Here is a 24,690-nt window from a genome sequence, read left to right on the forward strand (position 1 = left end):
GGTTCGCCCCGATTATGTTTCTAGGTTTGTCAGCACCATACCCATGCTCGTGGGTTTCACTGAAGTGGTAAACGTCTGAGACCTGCATCACTTCGGGCTTTCCTCCCACATTAAGCTGACACGCCACGATATAACTGGAATACTGTTAAAAGCGGCGTTAAACCCAACTCACTCACTCACTCACTCACTCACTCACTCACTCACTCACTCACTCAGTCTGACAGCAAGTTGATTACAACTGGTGCGATCGATCATCGTATGATCATGTTGAAACTGCTTTACAAAAGCATAGATAATCTATATTTTCAATTTCCTAAGCAGTTTGTTCTGTATTGATTAGAGACAATAGTAGATCGATAATCATTCCAACACTCCAGATCGAATTATTGACTGATTATTCGATTTGTTGCTCGATAACCGACAGTAGTAGCACTTCATTTGCGCTTTGCTCAAGTGGGTACAATGGTAAGTGGGTTAGGTGTAAACATCATGTTGAAGATTATTGCATTTATATGGTGAGGTGGATACAAGTGTGTGCATGTGCATGTACACGCATGTCTGCTTGAACTAGTCATGACTAATGCTGGTTTCATCATGTTAAATAGAGATACCATGACACAGTTCAACATGGATGCCAACTCAGACATAGTATACCGACTCTGAGCCAACCAGTCCTTGTTCATTCCATTAATGACAACCGCCAGGCAGGGAAATAACAAGTACCATCTTTAAACGTCTTTTGGTATGACATAGCTGGGGATGACCTTCCAGTCTCCAAAGGGGCATGGGTGACCCATTCGTCTAAGGTGCCGCGATACGCTGTGCAGAGTCACATCCCTTGGACACGCCAGAAACCTATGTTTGTGGGTTCGAATCCCAGTTTGCTCCGATTATGTTTCTAAGTTTGTCGGCACCATACCCCTGATCGTGGGTTTCACCGAAGTGGTAAACATCTGAGACCTGCATCACTTTGGGCTTTCCTCCCACATTAAGCTGACACGCCGTGATATAACTGGAATACTGTTAAAAGCGGTGTTAAACCCAACTCACTCACTCACTCACTCAGTCTCTGGGCAGACGCTCTATCCACATGGCCACTGAGGCTGTCATATAATGGCAGGAGATGATTATAATCTCTTACAGTGATATTAAAAAAAACACATTATCATTGGTCTGTTACCAGGATATCCTACTCCAACATCCCGGGCAACATCTTTGGTCTTTCCCACACATGAGGATAAGGATAATAATCATAATGAGCCATTTATATTGCCCATATTTCCACATCACTCAGGGCCATGCTCAAAGCGCTATTATTGCCCGGCTCACTGTATCAGTATTCCAGTTATATCACAGCGTGTCAGCTTAATGTGGGACGAAATCCCAAAGTGATGCAGGTCTCAGACGTTTCCCACTTCCGTGAAACCCACGAGCACGGGCATGGTGCTGACAAACCTACAAACATGAAAGAGGGCCAACCGGGATTCGAAAACACGATCATAGGTTTCTGGCGTGCCCAAGGGACGCAACTCTGCACAATAAATCACGGCGCCTTAGACGACTGGGCCACCCCACCCCACCCCACCCCCGAAACTCAGGGGTGACACCAAACAGGGTAAGAAATGTTGCACAGCAGAATCAAATTCTGGCATTTATGTTGGCCCATGTTTTTCTTTAGCATCTTCTTCATTAAAACTCCATGTCTCCTAATACCTCCCATGACCTGTGCAAGTCCTTAGCCAGGTTAATCAAGTTTAATCAATGCTTCTTTAGCCACAGCAGAATTTGTAATGGCCGTGATAATGAGCTGAGGATTACTCCTGCTGTGATAATTAGGATTATAATAGTACTACTTATGCTTTACTAGCAGACAAAAGTAACTGTGTGCATATAGATTCATCAATAACAGGAAACGAATTGTGTTGATATGGATTGTATGCCCTTAAAAACAGGTCACTTCTCCAACAGGGCGCCCTGGTGGTTAAAGCGTTCGCTCGTCACGCCGAAGACCCGGGTTCGATTCCCGACATGGGTACAATGTGTGAAGCCCATTTCTGGTGTCCCCCGCCGTGATGTTGCTGGAATATTGCTAAAAGCAGCGTAAAACCATACTCACTCACTCACTCACTCACTCACTCCAACAGGGCGCACAAATTGTCAAGAAAATCTGGCATTCTTTGATGCCATTTTATCAATACTGGTATAAAAGAGTCATTCCTACATAAGTAAACAAAATCAATTGTATATACACCTTAAATAATACCTTTAACTCATCACAATTAATTTCAGTATTATCAGATGATATTATTTATTATACAACCCGTGTTGGCTTGGTGTAAGCCATATGCCGTGACCGCAAACAGTTTTCGTCAGTAAGTCGGCAAAATGCCGAACTGTTAAATTACTGGTATGATTCCACGTGACACATACCAGAGATTATGTTGCACACAACATGGATTCTTCAAAATTATTGCCAGGAATGCAATACAACAGTAAAATATGGCATTGTATTTGATAATTCAACGCAATTCAATTTTATAACTTTATTGTTTTAAGGACCACAACAATATTCTTTGATTTGGCAGTTTCCATGCCAACGGGACGTCAATGCACTGTGGTGAATATTTGGAGATGGTGATGTCATCACAGACAAACTTGTGACATTGTAACATTTGTATGTTTGTTTGTTTATTGTTTAACGCCGTACTCAGCAATATTCCAGCTATATAACCGTGGTCTGTTTAAGTATGAACCAGACAATCCAGTGATTGACATCATGAGCATCAATCTATGCAACTGGAATACGATGACATGCATCAACCAAGTCAGCGAGCCTGACCACCCAATCCTGTTAGTCACCTCTTACGACAAGCATAGTCGGCTTTTACGGCTAGAATGGGTTGCTGAAGACCTATTCTACCCCGGATCTTCACGGGTTGACATTGTAACAACTTTGCAAAGTGTTTCTTTAGGATTTCATCATAACTGGCTAAGAAAAATACCAAAACCTATTCATTATAAAATTACAGTTGAACTGGTTTTCTCTATTAACAATTCTTTAACTTAACAGAATATGTGTATTTTTTGTAATTTGTTTGACTTTTAACACAAACAAAATACATGTTGACAAACTTAATAGACAACACATTAGTGGAATAGGTGTACAACTGGCAGAAGTCTCTCTACACTGCACAAAGCTGGAAATGTTTGTTTGTTTATGATTGATCAATATTCCAGCTGTATTACATGGTGCTGTACTTGAGGAGGTGGAACGCTGACACACAATCAACGTCACAGTGCCCGACCACCCTATTCCGCATTCCAATTAACTTTTATGAAAAGCAAGATGTACCGAGGGCCTACTCCAACCTGGATCACCCACACTAGCATCAAACTGAACAGCCCAATGCCTGGGATCATACTTCATACTTCATACTTCAAATGCAATATGGTTTTTCAAAAAGAATACTAGAATACAGGATGAAATTAATTCTGAAACCTATTCATTCAAAATTGAGAACTGACACAAACATTAACAACACACAAACATCAGCCTGTTGGTATGTTCTCCTACATTAACCATTATTCCAAGAATTTGGCGCCAGACACCGTATCACACCTGTCTTCAATATAACACCTCATATCAAACAGCAAGGGATAAGAGGCATTTCCATACTTCTGTACTCATTCCGTCCTTCATCAAAGGGAATGGCTATGAATGATTCAAGGCAACAGGTGCTTCCATACTTGTGAAGATCTCTGTGTTCTTGGGCAGATGGGCATCCTGGCAATATTAGAGGCTAGCTACCTGGGGAACCGACAGGTGTTACAATAGACATACAACACCTGAAATCTTTCCCACACATTTTCTACAGGTGTTGCAATAGGTTCATGGTTCATGTTTCATGCTTGAGCCCTTCTTTTCCTGATCTAATTATCACTGAAACACTTGAAGTACTTTAACAATAAAAAAACACAGGTTCAGTATTTTGTTGGAGGAAAACGGCATTATAAAACAAACAAGAAATGTGAAGCTCGTAAATCATAAAAGTGATTTATGTCTTCAGCAATTGAAAGATATTTTGGTTGGTTTGTTGTTTAACGCCGCACTCAGCAATATTACAGCTATATGACGGCGGTCTGTAAATAATCGAGTCTGGACCAGACAAGCCAGTGATTAATATCATGAGCATCGATCCACGCAATTGGGATCGATGACATGCATCAACCAAGTCAGCAAGCCTGACCACCTGATCCTGTTAGTCGTTTTTTACAACAAGCGTAGACGCCTTTTACGGCAAGCATGGGTTGCTGAAGACCTATTCTACCCCGGATCTTCTCGGGTCTGCAATTAAAAGAAAAAATGTTTTTGAGTATATTTATTATTCAACTGTCTGAATATGTGCGCTGCTTCTAAACTTAATATTTTACATTTTCCATTGAGTTAAAATGGAGAAAAGGGCATAAATTGACAATTTCCTGGGTCCCTGGTTGTTAAATACCATATGATAAGTTTGGCAAAAATTCAAAACAAATTTGAACAGAAGCTGTTGAATTGATGTAGAAATTTTTAAAGACCAACAATACTCCAACTCACAGTCGTTTTGCCTGCCCCGACTCAATTAGCCCAGTTAATCACCAGGTGCCAATTAGCATTGAAGTCATACCAGTCAAGATTATGGTCCACAGTAAGCAAACTTTGGAGATGCCATCCATATTTCTATTCTCTAAAAGTGGGAGTGTTGTTCTAAAGCCATGACATCATGAGCATCGATCCACACAATTGGGATACGATGACACGCATCAACCAAGTCAGCGAGCCTGACCATCCGATCCCATTAGTGGTCTCTTACGACAAGCATAGTCACCTTTTACAGCACACATTGGTAGCTGAAGACCTATTATTTACACACCGCCGTCATATAGCTGGAATATTGCTGAGTGCGGCATTAAACAACAAACATGCATACATATCACCACATAGAAATGTCCCTTTAAAACTTCATGAGTGTCTTTTGTTTCACATCGCATGCACATACACAGTTGCTGTTACATCAGTATCAGGAAACTGGGTACTGGGTACTGAAACAGCATTGTACTTAATCAACTGACAAGAAAATCTTTATAATGGTATTTAAAATGCCCTGGACAAATAGGGCTGGGGGTTACAGTAATAAGCCTGACACCTTGGACATAGTTGGCTTCAGAAATGTTTGACATTGTATCCAGTTGTCCTTGGGCATGAAGAACATTGTATTCACAAGCTCATTGACAAGTAGAACTTTGTATCCAATTATCTGTATCAAATTGTCAATGGGCATGATGAATATTTGTTTGTTTGATGACATGCATCAACCATCTCAGTATGCCTGACCACCCGATCCAGTAGGTTGCCACTTACCAATGGACAGTAGAACTTTGTATTCACAAGCCCATGGACAATTGGAACTTTACATTCAGTTGTCTATAGACAAGTAGAACTTTGTATCAAGTTGTCTATAGACAAGTAGTGCCTTGTATCCAATTGTCTCTGCTAAAGTAGAACTTGTATCAAGTTGTCTATAGACAAGTAGAACGTTGTATCAAGTTGTCTATAGACAAGTAGAACTTTGCATCCAATTGTCTCTGCTAAATTAGAACTTTGTATCAAGTTTTTCTATGAAGAACATTGTATTCACATGCCCACTGACAAAAAGAATATATGATTATTTAGTTGTCCATTGTAGAACTTACAAAATGTACATGATAAGTAGAACTTCATATTCACTTGTCCATGGACAAGTTTGAAATATTCAGTAGGCCATGAACATGCATAACTCATTTTCAGTTGGCCATGGATCAGTTTAGGCCACGTTTTATGTTTCACGGATTTATTCCACCATTTCCACACAAGGTCGGTAGAAATAAAAATAAAAATAAATAGCTATGTCAATCACTTATCACATTTATATGAAAGTCATTCTGACGTGGAGTTAAAACTGCAGCTGGCTTCTTGAATCACTGGTAGTGATGTGGACATGGAATTTATATATAACATTTTACATTGTATAAGCGGGGCTATATTACTAGCAGGAAAAATAATAAAAATAAATATTTGTTTAATATATTTCTTTTCCAGCTGCTTTTCAGTAGGGGCAGCGAGCCCTTGAAATGAAAATTAATAATGTGTGGCCTTAAACACGTATCAGCAGAGCTAAACCTCTTATTGCTACTGAAGACGGGTTTCCATGTACCGTTTTCGACATAATAACCGCCCAGGGTGCTTTCAAAATTAAAGATGAGCTATTTAGGGGGTGAGGTGAGGTGAAATTGGGTTTAACGTCACGTCCAAGATTATTGCACTTATATAGCAATGTGCATGCACGTGTGTGTGTTTGTGTGGGTGGCTGCTTGTGTTAGTCCGGACTTATGACGATTTATAGTGCTAGTTCACTGAGATACCATGCCGCAGTTTAACATGACTACCCTACTCAGACAAAGTATACTGACTCCGAGCCGACTAGTCCTTGTTTTAGCCCCTTAATGCCCAGCGCCAGACAGGGTATCAACAAGTACCATCTTATAAAGTCTTTTGGTATGACGCGGCCGAGGATCGAGCCCCGGACCTTCCGCTCTCCAGGCGGACACTCTACCACTAGACCACAGAGGCGGTACTATTTAGGGGGATATCAGACTTATCCAGATATCGAATGAAACAAATATGAACCGGTACAAAATGGCACCAGAGCAGCAGTGGTGGAGACAACTGAAGTGTGCCATTAACGGAAATGTGCTTCTTGGCACACACAAGCTCATTATTAATAGAATATATAAGGCTTTTTCTTTAGTTGGTTTACAGATCCCCTTCCAAGAATACGGACAAAATGGAAAAAAATCAAAATCAAAATAATTTTCTAACATATTTTAATAACATGATTGAGTGCATACGACACGTGTGACTGTATTACCACTCTTAGCAATATTCCAGAATATCCTGGCGGAGAATACCAGATGGGCGATACACATTGTACCCATGTGGGGAATTGAACCTGGACCTCGGTGTGATGAGCAAACGCTTGAACCACCAGGTTACCCCCATCACCCTATTAAAAGAAAATATTTCAGTGGATAAAGAGAAAATGTATGACTGCCTAGAACATATCCAGTAGACAATATACTCCAAGCACATGCTTGGAAAGATTCAAGAATGACATAACTGCAAGAGAGTCATTCATTAGTACTAAGGACTCGCCCAAAAGTTACACATAGGTCAAGGTTAGCATAAGGTTGTAAAAGTAATATATTATTTAGCGAAATCGAAGTACAGAGCTTTCCAGACTTTTCTAGTGACGTTGATGTGACACACAAGTGCTATGTGGATCAATACTGAATCTGGAGTATTAATATCATACTTGTATTCAGATTTCATTGCAAACTTTCCCACTGACTCATCATCACATTTCTACGAAACAAGATTCATATCTCGACCAGAATGAATAACAGCCTTGTAGCTTAGGATATGGAAGTTAAAATTTGCTGAGTAAGCAATTTCAGAAGTCTCCCTACCAGACAGTTGATATAGCAGTCCTATCCTTATTGATATACACAAGTGTAACTCCCATGTGTGTGTATAATCAACACTTTCCTCCCTGAGAACCTAACAGCAAATCTGACTCAGTATATGGCCTCTGCTGCTACTTAGAAATGTTGGTATTTCTACTGGTAAACACCAAAACAGAAATAAAATTTCATCATACAAATGACGTTTCAGATTCAAAATGATTATGGAAATGTTTTTGTAGGTTATATATTTAATTCAAAGTTATTCATTCACTGAGGTCTATAATTTATTATGACATCCCAATTTTCTGTGCACACTGACTTCCCCAAACTCCACACAGTGCTGTGTGATCCCTACAGACAACATGGTCCCTGGGTCCCATGCTGTATACTGTCTCCCTCCTAAACGCAGGCTCCATACACACTGACTGATTTATGAGGAGACAGAATCTTTTGCAATCTTGCAGTGCAGGGTAAAAAAAGTCATATGTTAGCATTTGTTTTTCCAGAGCAAGAAGTCACATAAATAATCGTGAAGCTCTGATCTTCCTCCTACAATTTACGAACTGAATCACCATCATGGAAATATCCCTGGTTCACAAAAGGTTTGCCAGATAAACTGAAAAACATTTTTTTAAAGAAAATATCACACATAATTACTGCAGCCACTCTTGTTCTTGCCTTCATGCTCTTAAGTGAGTGAGTGAGTGAGTGAGTGAGTGAGTTGTTTTTATGCCGCTATTAGCAATATTCCAGCAATATCATGGAGGGGGACACCAGCAACGGGCTTCACACATTCTTGTTTGTTTGTTTGGTGAATAACGCCACACTCAGCATCAGTCCAGCTATATGACGGCAGTCTGTAAATAATCAGGACTGGACCAGACAATCCAGGGATTAACATCATGAGCATTGATCCACACAATTGGGATACAATGACATGCATCATCAACCAAGTCAGTGAGACTGACCACCCGATCCCGTTAGTCGCCTGTGGGGAATCGAACCCAGGTCTTCGGCGTGACAAGTGAACGCTTTAACCACTAGGCCACCCACCGCCCCTTGTTTACAAAAGAAGGAAACTGAGTTTTTATATACTATCCCCCAGCAAGCTATACAACCTCATTTCATAATCATCTTGATTCATGATTAATTGCTTACTGGTACATGGCTAGTGGACCAGCATATTTATCAAACCATGTGTAATTCCTACATAAGCAACATCGTTCATCTTCATTCAAAGCAAATTCTGCCATCAATGATACCTTGATCTTCCGGTACCATCCAACAGATTACAATCAATCCATGGTATAACTCCATGGTATAACATGGCAAGTGAGGAAGCAGGTCTACAGATGCCATGTTTGTCAATAACGTCTCACGCCGTCGCCACTAACTTTCCCGCGTTGTATGTTTGAGTTTCGCGAAACTAAACATTGAGTGTGAAGCTATCATTGTGGTATCGATACATCAATATTACCACTGCCATGGTCTTGGCCTTCAAATCCTGCAGCAGACATTATGTTTCTGGGTCTCAACAAGCCTGTTCTTTCAGCCGCCTGCGGCATTGTACATACATTTTTCAGTATGTTTGCTCAGCATTCAGAAACGCAGCCCTCAATGTGTGTACTTGAATAAGACTTCTCACAGCAACTTAACATGCATACTGAACTTTCATTTGGAGATCCTTACTTCCTGTTTGTACACCGATTACTTCCATTTATATAATCTTGATTATGAAAGTTAACTTAGATCCTGAACTTACACATGGATTTTTTACTTGAATCATGTTTTCGTGATTCTTCAATTGACCAACTGACTTTCTCTTTAAGTGAGTGAGTGTGGTTTTACGCCGCTTTTATCAATATTCCAGCAATATCACGGCGGGGGAAACCAGAAATGGGCTTCACACATTGTACCAATGTCGGGAATCGAATCCAGGTCTTCGGCGTGACGAGCTAACGCTTTAACCACCAAGCTACCCGACCGCCCCTTCCCTTTAAGACGGGTGTCACCGGTAGAGCAGGATAAGCTAATCTTTTCACAAACACCTGGGTGATGTTGAACAAAACAATCATAGCCCTACGACTGTCGTAAGTCTGTGTTAAGGTACGGGAGTTACGATCACCTTAGCACTAAAATCGCTTTGTACAATGGCACCCTGGTATCGTAACCACTTGATAGTGATTCATAAACACATGCGTATGATATAGTCGGTATCATACAATCAACTTTGCTTTCAGAAGAATTTCTTATGAATATGGAAAGGGTTTTGTCTCTCTTATTTATGCAAGACTCTAATATGATCAATACAAGTATACCTTTTTTCTGAAAGTAAAATTTGCAACTGGGTATTGCTTTGAAGTTCAGTATCCTAATACCAGAGAACACAATTATCTGTTTGTGAGGAAAACCCAGACCTTTGTGCAGGAGTGTGTGGTTTACCAACCATCATTCAAGCAAATCTTCCAGACACATTGTATTTACATTGATTTTTTCAACAATTGTCACTAAAGAGCACATTCCCTTAAGTGGCCAGTCAATTGTTATGGAGGAGGGATGGCTGGAGAGAATCATACCACACACAGGACAGGGTCATTGAGAAGGTTAGTTCAGGAATAGGAGGGATTTTGTAATTGTGTAGCACCATGAGAATGCTGTAGTGCATTGATACAGCGCAAGATACATATCTATTATTAGTTTTTAATGCTGCTTTGGACAAAATGTGTATCATATTACACCCTGTGTCAGCTTAAAGCCCAACGACCCAAAGCAGGACCATGGATCATAATTTGTGTGTTTGTTGTTTAACGCCGCACGTAGTCTGTCTTACAGACCCTGATACATTTATATCAACTACAGCCCATGCAAGTCTATAATGTTTGGCAAGTCTAGATTACTGCAGTACCAGGAAAATGAAGAGAATCACTGGGCTCCCTTTTTATTAGATTTTTATTAAGATAACTGAACAACTGTTTTTTCTGTATGATATGTTCATTTCAGAGACTATATGTTAGTCTACGCCGCACGCAGCATTATTCCAGCACAATGATAGCAGTCTGTATCTAATATCATCTGGACCAAACAAACCAGTGACTGATATTGTGAGCAATGATCATACGACCAGCTGAGCATGAATAAACTACCTGGTTTATACAATAATTCAACAAAAGAATGTATAGTGGCTCCCAAAAGTCAACTTAGGCCTCAATAATAATTTGATTTTCATCTTTTTTTAAAAAATGTGGGATAGGAGACTTTTAAACTTTGTTCATTTTTGTTGCATGGCAAACATACCTTTAATGTAATAAATACATTTGTGTACACTGTTGACAGATGACACATTTGGTAAGACTGTATTTCATCAAGTAATGTGTGAGTGAGTGAGTGAGTGAGTGAGTTGGGATTAAAGCCACTTTTAACAGGTTCCAGTTATATCATGGCATGTCAGCTTAATGTGGGAGGAAAGCCCGAAGTGATGTGGGTCTCAGACGTTTACCACTTCGGTGAAACCCAGGAGCACGGGTGTGGTGCTGACAAACCTAGAAACATAATCGGGGTGAACCGGGATTCGAACCCACAATCACAGGTTTCTGGTGTGCCCAAGGGATGCAACTCTGCACAGCGAATCGCAGTGCCTTGGAGGACTGGGACCATCAAGTAATAAATGAAAGGAACACACATTTTTCTACCTGGCTGATCGGAGTGAGCGAGTTGGGGTTAAACCTACTTTGAACAGTATTTCAATTATATAAAATGTGTGGTATTCATGTCCAAACTGATGCGGGTCTTCAAACACTTATCAGTTTGGTGAACCCATGAGTATCGGCATGCTGACAGACAAAGAATCACAATCAACCAATTATTGGATTCAAACCCAGGACAAACATATCTTGGTTGGTAAAACAAGCATTCTGCAGACAAATTATGTCACCTTGAACCACTGTGACAATGAAGCCCCTAGTACACAATCTGAAGGTTCTCATTGATCATAACACTTGTAAGGCCAAAGGTTATATCTAATTTATGTGTGATGAATAAAATGTAGTTGCTGAAATCAATGCCTCTTGTCTTTCTGTTCTAGTGAGCAGGACTCTTCAGTAAGCAAATGCAGGCTCAATTCCCAAGTTGGAGCTTGGGTTTAAAATGAGGTGTACTGATTTGATGATTAATGTAGATGTGATAGTGTGAAAAGGGAAGGAAAAGTCTACAACTCGACAGGTGCTTGTTGTGGGTCATGAAAAATAGAATCGGTAGATTGTCATAAAACAATTAAATTAATTAATGGTTCAAAATTAATGATCTGTCTTGTGATTTTCTGAAGGGGAAGTCTTGAAACAATGAAGCATCCCTCCAAAGACAATATGTATGGGTATATTCAGAAAGGACAGTTATTGAAAAGCTAAAACAACATGGTTTCTAAAGTGGTGGAAACAACATTACATTCTGTTTTATTGGACCGCATCACCTCATCATCTTCGTTATCTTTACTATTGCTGATAAAGTTAATGTCCATCATCCTGGAGATGATTCACAGAGACAACAGGGAAAGTCACCACCACCATCATCATCATCATCATCGCCATAATAGTCTTCTACAACCATGTCGACCCAACTTGGGCCGTTAAGATAATGCTCATCATCATCATCATCATCATCGCCATAATAGTCTTCTACAACCATGTCGACCCAACTTGGGCCGTTAAGATAATGCTCATCATCATCATCATCATCATCGCCATAATAGTCTTCTACAACCATGTCGACCCAACTTGGGCCGTTAAGATAATGCTCATCATCATCATCATCATCATCGCCATAATAGTCTTCTACAACCATGTCGACCCAACTTGGGCCGTTAAGATAATGCTCATCATCATCATCATCATCATCATCATCGCCATAATAGTCTTCTACAACCATATCGACACAATTTGGAATGTTAAGATGATGCTTATCATCATCATCATTTTTATTATAGCCTTCCAAAGCAAATGTTGACACAACTTGAGCAGTTAAGATGGACGATGGAAGAAACAAAGCTGTGACCAACTGGGAAATGAAACAGAGATTGTAGAAACAGGTCCATATTTCATAGAGGTGCAGCATAATCTCTGCAAATGCGGGGTGATGCGCGACTAATCCGACATGATCCAGTACCCCGAGAAGCATCAACATGTGCTACTCAACAGTCATGTCTGTGTGTTGGCAGAAGCTCTCCTTCCTGTGGGAAAGTGAGAGGTATTTGGTCGGTTCATGTTTTACAAGATCGTTAGATTGTACACACAATGTGGAGATAGGCAGAGGTCAATGCCCTATGCTGTGTGGTGATTGGCTCGGTAGCTTCTACTGCAATCAGCACTGCTGATGTTGATGTCGATGCCAATGTTATTGCACCTGCTGAACTAACAACCGCCCACCTCTCATAAGTAAGTTGCTGTTGCTGCTACCGACGGAGCAGCGAGGCAATTTAAACTGCATTGTTCCAGTGGTATATGTCCTTGAGAGAGTGTACGTTGAAGTTAAATGAGGTTTAACTCAGTGTCAAGATTATTGCACTTGTACAGCGACATGCATGTGTGTGTGTGGCTGCTTTGTTTGTTGTTTGCTTCAGCTATATGACGGCAGTCTGTAAATAATCAAGTTTGGACGAGGCACTCCAGTGATTGACATCATGAGCATCGATCCACGCAATAAGGATACAATGACATGACCACTCGATCCAGTCAGTCGCCTCTTGCTTCAAGCATGGGTTCCTGAAGACCTATTCTAACCCGGATCGAGCGGCTGCTTGTACTAGTCCATACCTGTGCTGGTGTCAGTTCCACGAAGCGATCTTAGCCCTAAGATGATCGTAACTCACATTCTTTAACGTAGGTTTACAATAGTCGTAGCGCTAAGAACACTTTGTGGAACAGGGCCCTGGTTTTATTAAAGTCCACTGAGATACCGTGTGTGTATGTGTGTGTGTGTGTGTGTGTGTGTGTGTGTGTGTGTGTGTGTGTGTGTGTGTGTGTCTGTCTGTCTGTCTGTGTGGAGATACCATGACAAAGTTTAAACCACTCATACACATTTTACTGACACCAAGTTGAACAGCTCTGCCTTAATTCCAAGCCCCATTGTTTCAGCCAGGGTGTTCTACTTGAGTGGCTGACCCTATTGTTCTCCTCAGGGTCAGCTTGGCATGCTTTTTACCCCCCACTTGCACCTCAGTCACTACACAGACAAGTCACTGACAGCAAGTGGACACATTTTGAAGACATTTTACTATCAAGGTATGCTTACTACTAAATGCATATATGTATAATTTTTCACAATAGGACTATAGAAATAGGTGTTAGTTAAATAAGATATATTGTAGGATGTGTGAGAGATTTAGTGAATGACTGATTCTCCTATCAGATAGAATCCAGCTCTCTTAGCTCTTCAAAACCAAACCAAATACAACTAACTACATGTGCACTTTCATATTTTTCCAGTGGTTAAAGGATGTAAAATATACAGCTTACAAAATCATGCTACTCGCTCTCTCAGTTAAATTATGACTTATTCAGAATTGTTAAATAAATAGCCCTCACTGTCTCTGTAGTTCAGCATGTGAAAATGTTCATCACTACTTTAAAGATAGTTATTTTATCAAACTGCAAGAAATATAATGTTGAATAGCATAACTGAAATTTGTAAACACAAGCTAGTCCCTGACATGTCATTGTTAAAAGGGAGCTCCCATCTCATCTACAATGAAACTGTACAGTTGTTTTACTCTGACGATAAGAATACCAACTACACTAAGAATTAAATACATGTAGAGCTCGGTATCCTGGTGCTTCTCTCTGAATATACTCTGGCCTTTGGAGATATCTCCATTGTGATATTGTATAATGCTAATCATGTCAATATTTTAGGAGAGAGCTACCTTTGTTTGTTTTGTTTGTTTGTTGTTTAATGCCACACTCAGCAATATTCCACCTACATGTATATGACAGCAGTCTGTGTATATTGAAACTGGTCCAGACAATCCAGTAATTGACATCATGAGCATCAAACCACACAATTGGGATACGATGACTTGCATCTACCAAGTCTGCGAGCCTGACCACTTGATCCCATTTGTCCCTCTTACGACAAGCATTTCCTTGTGAATAAAATATGTTTAATACCAACCAGGATGGGCCTTTATTTGAATATGTTCACGAAGCTTTAATTATGTATATGGTAAATGTGTGGTTTATGTGTGGACATTTATGATAGAGCTGGGACGTTTGATATTCCATTGTGTGTTATGATGGTGTTATGTTCAGATCTGTAAATATGTATTTAAAGTAGCACTGATGTCATAATATGGTCCACATTTGTAAGAGCATTGTGTAGGGAAGTCAGTTTCATTGTACATTAAGTATTGTCAGCATATTTCCACATTTGTAGTTATTTTGATGCCACATATTAGCCCACAGCATCTTTGGCAAAGGATCGATGAATGATCAAGAAGATGATTTAGAGTAATGTTGATGGACTCCCAATTTCAAGCCCCATGGGGATTCCAGACCAGATAAGACCCCAGCACTTCATGCTTGTTACAAGAGCCGACTGATGAAATTCAGGGGGTTTTAATGTGATTATCTATTCAATATTGCTGATGTCTATTGAATACTGCTGTAGTCTATTGAATATTGCTGATGTCTCTTGAATATTGCTGTTATATTTATTGACTATTGCTGATACATCTTTTGAATATTACTGTGACATCTATTGAATATTGCTGATGTCTATTGACTATTGCGGATATCTATTGAATATTGCTGTTATATTTATTGACTATTGCTGATACATCTATTGAATATTACTGTGATATCTATGGAATATTGCTGATGTCTATGGAATATTGCTGATATCTATTAAATATTGCTGTTATATCTATTGAATATTGCTGATGTCTGTGGAATATTACTGATATCTATTGACTATTGCTGATATCTATTGAATATTGCTGTGGTATCTATTGAATATTGCTGATATCAACTGAATATTGCTGAAATCCAATTAATATTGCACACTAAGCACAATACAACCCTCAATCACACACTCACAACTATTCCTCACCAACTACTCAACCACTTAACAACCAGTGCTCTCCTTCACCTTACATGGTCAAGCAGTCACAATGTCCTAAGGATCAAAAGTTGTATAAAGATTGATGCATCTTCTCAGAGGGACAAATCCTGGAATGGTGAGAAGATGTATTAGCACGCTGACCTCCAGATTCCCGAGCTCTAGAAGCACCACAAACCTGGTCTCAGTCTTCGTTGAGCCAACAAAGCCCTGAAACGTTGTCAATATTAATGGCTGGTTTACCAACCACCATTCAAGCAAATCTTCCAGACACATTGTATTTAAATTGATTTTTTTCAACAATTGTCATTAAAGAGCACATTCCCTTAAGTGGCAAGTCAATTATTATGGAGGAGGGATGGCCGGGAAGAATCATATAGTATACAGGGCAGGGGCATTGTAAGGGTTAGTTCAGGAATAGGAGGGAGTTTGGTCAATTGTGTAGCACTATGAGAATGCTGTAGAGCATGGATACAGCACAAAGGTAAATATTGGAATGCATTGTTATTATTGCTTAATGCTGCTTGAACAAAGTTTACTTTATATTATTTTGTGTCGTCTAAAAGCCCAGCGATGCAAAGTAGGTCATCGACATTCGCCACTTGGTGAAATCTCAAGCACAGGTATGGTGCTGATAGATTATGGATCATAATCAGTATGCGTGTTTCTAGTTAAACGATGGTGGTCGAGTCTGGACCAAACAATCCAGGTTGATATTTGTTTTTCACTATTATTCAGTAACAATCCATGTTGCTGGGGTACGATGACACACAATCAACAAGGTCACCACGCTGACTGACCGCTCCATACAGGCATCCCTTATGACCAGCACAGGCTAGTGGAGGCCAAGTGTAACCCGCAATCTCCACGGAACATAATCATGGGATCCAAACCATTTGAGCAAGTGAGTCAGTGAGTGAGTATGGTTTTATGCCACTTTTAGCAATGTTCGAGCAAGATCATGGCAGGGGGTACAAGAAATGGGCTTCACTCTTTGAGCAAGAGAAATTATGACTAGATATATAAGGACAGACCAATGATCAGCAGGTGGATCCGGAAAATGAACCCACCAAAAAAAACACATTCTTGAATGGCAATTTAGGAATGCAACCCTGCACTGTGAAACGCAGGGATTAAGATCACACGGTTCCATGGGACCCCATATTAAAAAATATACCAGTAATGTCAGTGTTGAAAAGTTCAACTGATATTTCAGCATTAAAAATGATTACACAGATTGAGAAATTGGCTTATTGTTACTTGTTAAGTACACTAGCAGTGTGGAGTGAGTGAATATGGTTTTATACCGCTTTTAGCAATATTCCAGCAATATCATGGCGAGGACACCAGAAATGCGTTTCACACATTGTACCCATCTGGGAAATTGAACCCAGGTCTTTGGCGTGATGGGCAAACGCTTTAACCACAAGGCTACCCCACCAACCCCTAGCAGTTTGGAATTGGCTGAGGGGAATATACAGATATACATCTAAACACTTACTGACTGCACTCGACCTGTGAAGATCTGGGGTAGAAACCCATGCTAACCACAAGAAGCAACTGGACTAACAGGATCGGGTGGTCAGGCTCACTGATTTTGTTGATGCATGTCATCATATCCTGATTGCGTGGACCGATGCTCATGATGTTAATCACTGGATAGTCTGGTCCAGACTCGATTATTTACAGACCGCAGTCATATAGCTGGAATATTGCTGAGTGCGGTGTTAAACAACAAACAAACAAATACTGACTGCACTCAAGGAGAAAGACTGCATCACCTGATATTAATTACCTGTAACGTATTACCGGAAATCTTGTACTTCTCATCCTTACACGACCTTTAGATATATTTGATTACGGATGAGGTGAGGCAAGGCGAGGCAAGGTGAGGATAGGCGAAGTGCAATAGGGTTTAACATTGTATTTAAGATTATTCCACCTATTTAACAATGTGCATACATGTGTGTGTGTCTGCTTGTCCTAGTCTCAACTTATAGTGCTAGCCCACTGAGAAATCATGCCACCATAAATACCCACCCAGACACTAAACTGACCCCAAGCTGACAAAACCTTGTTGTATTCACCTTATGCCAACACCAAGCAGGTAACAACAAGTACCACCTTTTAATGTCTTTTGGGATGTTGGAAATATATATTATCATGGGCATTGTATCGGGATACTCTACCACCATATTGTCATGCCACTATTCACCATGAGTGAGTGAGTGAGTATGGTTTTAGGCCGCTTTTAGCAATATTCCAGCAATATCACAGTGGGGACACCAGAAATGGGCTTCACACATTGAACCCATGTCGGGAATCGAACCCGGTTTTTCAACATGACGAGCGAACGCTTTAACCACTAGGCTGCCCGACCGCCCCCCCAATTCACCATGAAATCTCAAATAAGCCTGGGACGAGTCCAAATTTACTACCCGGGTACCCACCCCCTTATTACCCGACCCTACCCGGGTACCGACTGTAGGTCTCAAGAGATAGGTACAAAATGTCCAATTGGGCATTTGTTTTACCATAGCACTGGCAAAACGTATTAAGATACATGTATTAAACAATCTGGTCATGCATACACTGAAGCTGACTCAAGTTATATCTTTATTCAAAGATATGGAAAGTCAGAAGGAATGGGTGCATTGTCAGAAAGAAATGCGAACATTTGTGACTTGTTGTGTAACCATAGAGTTCTAGATACTTTTTGTCATTAAACAATACATCACGTGACTAACCACGGGTCCTACTCAGTACCCTGCCAACCCGTGTACCCGAGTTACCTGTCCCAGCCCTAATCTCAAACACCAGGTAATGTATCTTGTAACACTGTGAATATTTTTTACCTCACATTTTGTAATATGTTGTCTTCTACATAATTCATCCACATTGTGGTGGTATTTTTCTCCTATTACCATGTTTCTTGCAATATCTTGTATTGTGCACCCTACATGTTTAAAAAAAAAATCATATGTACTTGTTAAAATATCATATGTACTTGTTAAAATATCATATGTACTTGTTAAAATATCATATGTACTTGTTAAAGTATCATATGTACTTGTTAAAATATCATATGTACTTGTTAAAATATCATATGTACTTGTTAAAATATCATATGTACTTGTTAAAATATCATATGTACTTGTTAAAATATCATATGTACTTGTTAAAATATCATATGTACTTAGCAAAAAAGGTAGTGATCATTAATATTTTTGGGGATTTTTTTTGTAGTAAAGACTAAGCACACAATTTCCTAAACAATAGTCATGATCCCCTACTTTTGTTGTTCAGTATATTTTTTTTTTGTTTAACGCTGCACTCAGCAATATTCCAGCTATATGACGGCGGTCTGTAAATAATCGAGTCTGTACCAGACAATCCAGTGAATGACATCATGAACATCGATCCACGCAATTGGGATCGATGAGATGTATCAACCAAGTCAGGGAGCCTGACCACCCGATCCCGTTAGTCGCCTCTTACGACAAGCATAGTCGCCTTTTACGGCAAGTATGGGTTGCTGAAAGCCTATTCTACCCCGGAATCTTCACGGCTCTTGTTCAGTATATATAAGAACTACAAGAAAAATTAAGCTAGCCTTTGGCAAGCATGATACACATGTATTGCTAACAAATGATATGTACACAGAGCAACATGACATTAATAATCTCTTATCATATAATATCATTCCTGAAATAATCAAAGCTCCAGTAACTCTAGAAAATGAATACGAATACAATGCCTGTGGGAACTGCCTTGTTTGTGATATAGTGCCATATGTTTGCCTTAAATAAGCACTCACAATTCTGGAAACATTTGGGGAATGTTATACAATAAGTTTTTTCAAGCAAGAAGGTATCACATCGACATATGGAGCTTACTAAAAGTAGTTCCTGCCAGGTTTGTTTGTTGTCTAACACCGCACTCAGCAAAATGACTGCAGTCTGTAAATTATTAAGTCTGGACAAGACAATCCAGTGATTGACACCATGAGCATCGATCTACGCAGTTGGGTTACGATGACATGCATCTACCAAGTCAGCCAGCCTGACCATCCAATCCAATTGGTCGCCTCTTACGACAAGCAGTCACCTGTTACACAGGTTGCTGAAGACCAATTCTAACCCGAATCTCTTGCCAAGTGACCTCATTGGCATATTTATTGGATCATGATAAAGTTTATCGAATTGGTTATCACATCGATAACATCAATTATCATATATTTGTTATTAATATGTGATATGTAAACATGTGATCAAGACGATAGATCTAAATTTGATAAAGGCTGAAAATAGAAAATTGTATCTTATCATTTAACTTTTATATCCATAGCTATGAAAGGCTCGCTAAATACAAAGTTTATTCCTAATGCAGGATATTTACCATCCCCAAACACACTCGCGTGATAACCTCTATGTATCTTATCATTTAACTTTTATATCCATAGCTATGAAATTTTCATATTAAAGACCTTTTAATTGCAATTTTTAATTCCATTTTTAAAAGCAATATTAACCCAGATGTTGTATAGTTAAACCATTTCCATGTATTGTATCCTATCTTAAATGAGCACACACATTTTGCAACCGATACCCGGCACTAATAAACCATGCAATATAGCTGTTACTCAATATCAAGTATGTGTCATTTATTCCACAATGCCACATGTTCCCAGTAATATACAGCTATGAAAACTGCAGCCGAGGCAAAAATGAGGATGCAGCATAAAAAGATATCTAACTTGATCTAAAATAATTCAAATACAGCCACTTTGGCACTCTCTCATCATCAGCATTTGATATTTAATCCAATATTGATGACACAGTTTCCAAATGGTTTTTGATGGCCGTCACAAGAGAATATTTATTCCATGCTATTCCAGTCTTTCAGAAGCAACTTCACATTTGTGTGATTGGAAATGGCCTTTTACATCTTCCAGGCTCCATGTTCGTGGAGCCATCTTGCAACATGAACAAGCCCTAAACAGCATCTTTAACCTTGTTCGGGAAATGGTAAATCTTAAATTCTTCCATTTTAAGGATCTCTCATCCTGTTGTCCAGAGCAACCACATTTTTCATGCTGTACCATGAAGCTCTAATGAGGTCTAGCGAATCCTCTTCTCAACAGGAATATGAACTGTGGTCGATTTTAATGACATAACTGCATATACACATGTCCATACACAGAGATAACATAAACCCAAGAGCTCAATGCATATTGCAAAGTAATTAGGGAATTCACAACATTAAACAATCGCTGTGATTGAGAGGAATTTACTTTGAAATGAGCTTTCAAAGTTGTTTCCATTAGGTTCTGAACAGGACAATATTTATTTTGAAATTTACTACACAGCATAACTGAACATAGTTTTAACAACAGAGCCTCATAAAAGAGATTTCTTGAACCATATGATGGAGAGCAAGATGCATATAGATTTTAACGTGAGGAATTCATCAATCGTTGATGCTTCATATTGGCATATTTAAAAGACAATATTGATTTCCATGCTTTTAGCAGAGATTTGTCGCTCTTTTTTATTAGAATGTTTTAAGACCTTTTAAGTGATTCTGGCACACAACAACACTGTAAAAAATTCAAATATCCCAAACCCTTTAATTCTAAGCAGGAGAATACTGAAGCTTGAATGATATGAAATGATCATTATAATATCTGATTAACAGAATGAACGACAAAATACTCATCCAAAGAAAACATGTTTGCTTTGAGCTCCTGTATTGATCACAGCAATGGGTATTAATGGCAGATGCAGATAAGTATGTTTACGGACGAACCACACCCTTGATTATGATGTCATCATCCTTATCATACACAAATCATTTTCCTGGACCACCCTTACAAATAATGGTGTAGGATTAAGTGCCCCTTGAAAGCACCGGTGATCGCCAAGTCTTAATTCATCAATCAAAACAGTAGTTCTTCATTGGTTAAATTAACCTGATAATATTCATAATCCAATCTAACCGCACCATGGAGGCAATTTCATAAATCCTTGAAGGAGAAACATTTGCACTTGCTGTCGAAGACGATTAGTGCATCTGCACCCATACCTCACTACCTGGTTATGGATAAATGTGATTGGTGCTACCAGTCGCTGTCTGAACATGAAAACATGTGTTGTCCATGCATTTCTTTGGCAGAACCCGTTTTTGATCCAGAATGATTTGGCCAATTTGCTGATTCTAATTTCTTGCTTATCAATCTCAGCTTGTGTTAAGTACATATAGCAAACTATTTGTTTATCCCCGAACTGATCTCATCAGAAGGTTCAGCAAAAGAAGCCGTTGTCACCACCAACTGAACTATTCCAGTGGAATATTTACAGAGGAGATGATGGCGCCCATATAAACATGCCAAACAGCACCAAACTCTGGGCTGAGATTATAATAAATAGGTGTGATTCTAAGAAAGATGAACTTCACTAGTGTGTAATAAAATGTGCAATAATAAAAGTACTCAAAGAGAAAAATTTAACTTAGTGATTAAATATTCAAAGATCAATCAATTCATTATGTTAAAAGTCCAGTGATTACAGTATTAAAAGATTAATCATTTCATTATGTGATCAAGGCTAAAATTACCGCTGCTCTGGAAGTCCTCAAGCATTTTCCGACGATTATTTCCCAAGTGTGTGTCTGCTGCTAAACAGTCTCAACAGTAGAGGTATCCAAGAGGGCGCTAGGATAATTCACAAATATTATGGTACAAACATTCACAACTGGCATTATTCCACGTGTAATTGGGCAATATAAACAGCTCCGCATGGCTGGTCTTGCACGTGCAAGACATGCGACACATGCTAAAAAAACAATCAATTTAAACGGCACTCATCTCTGGCCGCACAGTTCCAAAGCCAAGGACGACAGATTTGATCACTTCTTCAGACGTAAATAATCCAATTTGAAAATCTTCTGGTCAGTGGTAAATCCAATGGACACACGTGGGTATCGTTGTTCTATATCCGATTACTGCAAGTTGACTGAAATCAAAGAAGGGCAAAACACCAGGTACCCGAGAAGCATTAAGCTCTGGTTTGGGGTGGCTGTGAAGGGGGATAATTTGGGTGGGGGTCAGGATTTAAGGGTAGGGCCAGATGCACTCACCCCCTGATCCGTAAGAGGTGGACGACTGTAACGGACGTCTTGACAGAGAGCGGCGCACAAAGCGACGCTTGTGCTGTAATCTCCTTAAGGCTTGACCCACTGGAATCAGAAAACAGGACGGTCTGCAGTAGTATCCGATATATTCACTTTTGACGACCTCCTCTTTTTACACAATCATACTTACTTCTTTCCGCTACTACAGAACCATGGTTCTACGGCGCTCGCTTACAACGGCGCATGCTTCACGGACATGACGACACAGGTCAGAGGTCGGATTTCACCACATTCATGTACGTTCGTGACACAATCCTTCCCAGCACGTGCAGCACGGGCGATAGACAGAACGCGCTGCTCGATCAGACTGATCCTGAATCAATCACATGCGTCGTATCTTCACTCCTCCAATAAGCCACTACAATCGACCTTTTCCGGCCAGGAAAAATTATGCTATCACTGTGGCAAATTGTATTGACTTTAGCAATCAATTGCTTTATTCTCTGACAGTTGAGCCATAAGTGCTGTGGAGTTATTTACCACTGTATAATTCTAGGAAGCTACCGTACCACGTCAAGAGACGGATTACAGGTAGCGAGGGAGGAGAATATAGCGCCAGGAGAGTATTTACTTGTGGAATGCCGTTATCGTCTGCTGTGCTACCTTGTCGCGAAACCGAGCGCGGGAAGCAGGACTAGCAATAATGATCTAAGTCGAAGACATTCTTACAGCGGCTCCTTGGGATCGATGAACCACAGGCTAGCGCGAAAAAAACATCCCTCTTCCTCTCGAAGCTCAGGGAGGCGGTCTAGGCGTGGCAGGGGGCAGAGAGGATGACCAAGGACATTGTTGAGAACATCGGACTTCAACCTGAAGAACGGAACCTTTGGTTTACAAGCCTCGGTTATAGGCAGAGAGGATTATTTTGTTGACGGTACTGTGAGACGCAACGGTTAGTTTTAATTCAATTTGCGTCAGAGAATGTAGCGACTTTGCCTCTTAGATCCCCCTTGATAGTGAGCTGGAGGTTAACGCCAATGCGCTTCAGTCCCCATGGACATTGTCCCCCTGCAGGCTCCAACGGTCGTAAAGAGGAGCTACGTTCGCCCACTGCTCGCTGTTGCAGCTAGAGAGAGCACTATTTAATGGGAAGATTTATTTCGATGTCAAGGTTGATCTCATCTGTTGCTAATCCCCCACCTCGGATATGTGACGTCACTGGTGCAAGTCGCCCATGCGTTGCTAACTTGCAGATTATGAAGTTGAAATCATGATTTATTCAAAACTTCCTGCGTTCCAGCCAAGATATAATATCTGTCTTGTGGTGGCTTGCACTCGTTAAACAAGGATGGAATGCATCTTTAATTGCCTCTCAGTCAGCATCGATGAACATGGAAATAGAGTTAAGGAAATTCAAATTTATTTCACATCGATTCCAGTTCCTCCCAGGGCTATGATATCCTCTGACCAAAACCACGTTACGTTCCAAATTTATAATGCATTGATTTTAAAGGGATATAAACGGTCTTGGTTTTCTCTTGTCCGGTTGGTAGGACGACGGGCCGATGACCTTTGGAATATAAAAAGCTTTGACCTAGATCTTAAAAGGGTTGATCTATTCCATGCCAGCACAATGTCTTACTGGATAGTGTGTGTTCGCGAGTAACAGGAAGCCCAGCGCAGGGAGTCGGCCCACAATATGTTCCATACAAAGAAATGAGATAATGCGAAATGGAATTTCAAAATTCACGTGCCGTACCGAATGTTTCATGAGCTCTATCAGATAAACACCTGTGGTCGGAAACGTGGTTTAATGTTGGAAGTATGAACTCGCGTATGGTTGCGTAACATTGTGTCACTAAAAGGTATAAGAGTACAAACGCCATTCACATGGGAGCTTTTCATGTTTCG

General features: G+C 40.0%; 1 protein-coding gene across 2 annotated transcripts in view; it reads right to left on the reverse strand.

Moving 5' to 3' along the window:
• LOC124139362 (Kv channel-interacting protein 4-like) overlaps positions 1 to 23,346 on the reverse strand; it is a 500,624-nt gene extending 477,278 nt beyond the window's left edge. The window contains exons 1-2 of one of the 2 annotated variants that reach the window (XM_046506367.2): positions 22,970 to 23,346; positions 22,786 to 22,884 (exon numbers count right to left, since the gene is read on the reverse strand). In XM_046506367.2, coding sequence (XP_046362323.1) covers positions 22,786 to 22,884; position 22,970 — 100 coding nt within the window. In that variant the 5' untranslated portion in view covers positions 22,971 to 23,346. Of the gene's footprint in view, positions 1 to 22,263; positions 22,715 to 22,785; positions 22,885 to 22,969 lie in introns of those variants that run through there. The other variant, XM_046506370.2, reaches the window with a different exon arrangement.
• Between the last annotated feature and the right edge of the window lie 1,344 nt (positions 23,347 to 24,690).

The sequence above is a fragment of the Haliotis rufescens genome, unplaced genomic scaffold, assembly GCF_023055435.1.
Source record: "Haliotis rufescens isolate VD_foot unplaced genomic scaffold, xgHalRufe1.0.p SCAF_27, whole genome shotgun sequence".
Classification (NCBI taxonomy): domain Eukaryota; kingdom Metazoa; phylum Mollusca; class Gastropoda; order Lepetellida; family Haliotidae; genus Haliotis; species Haliotis rufescens.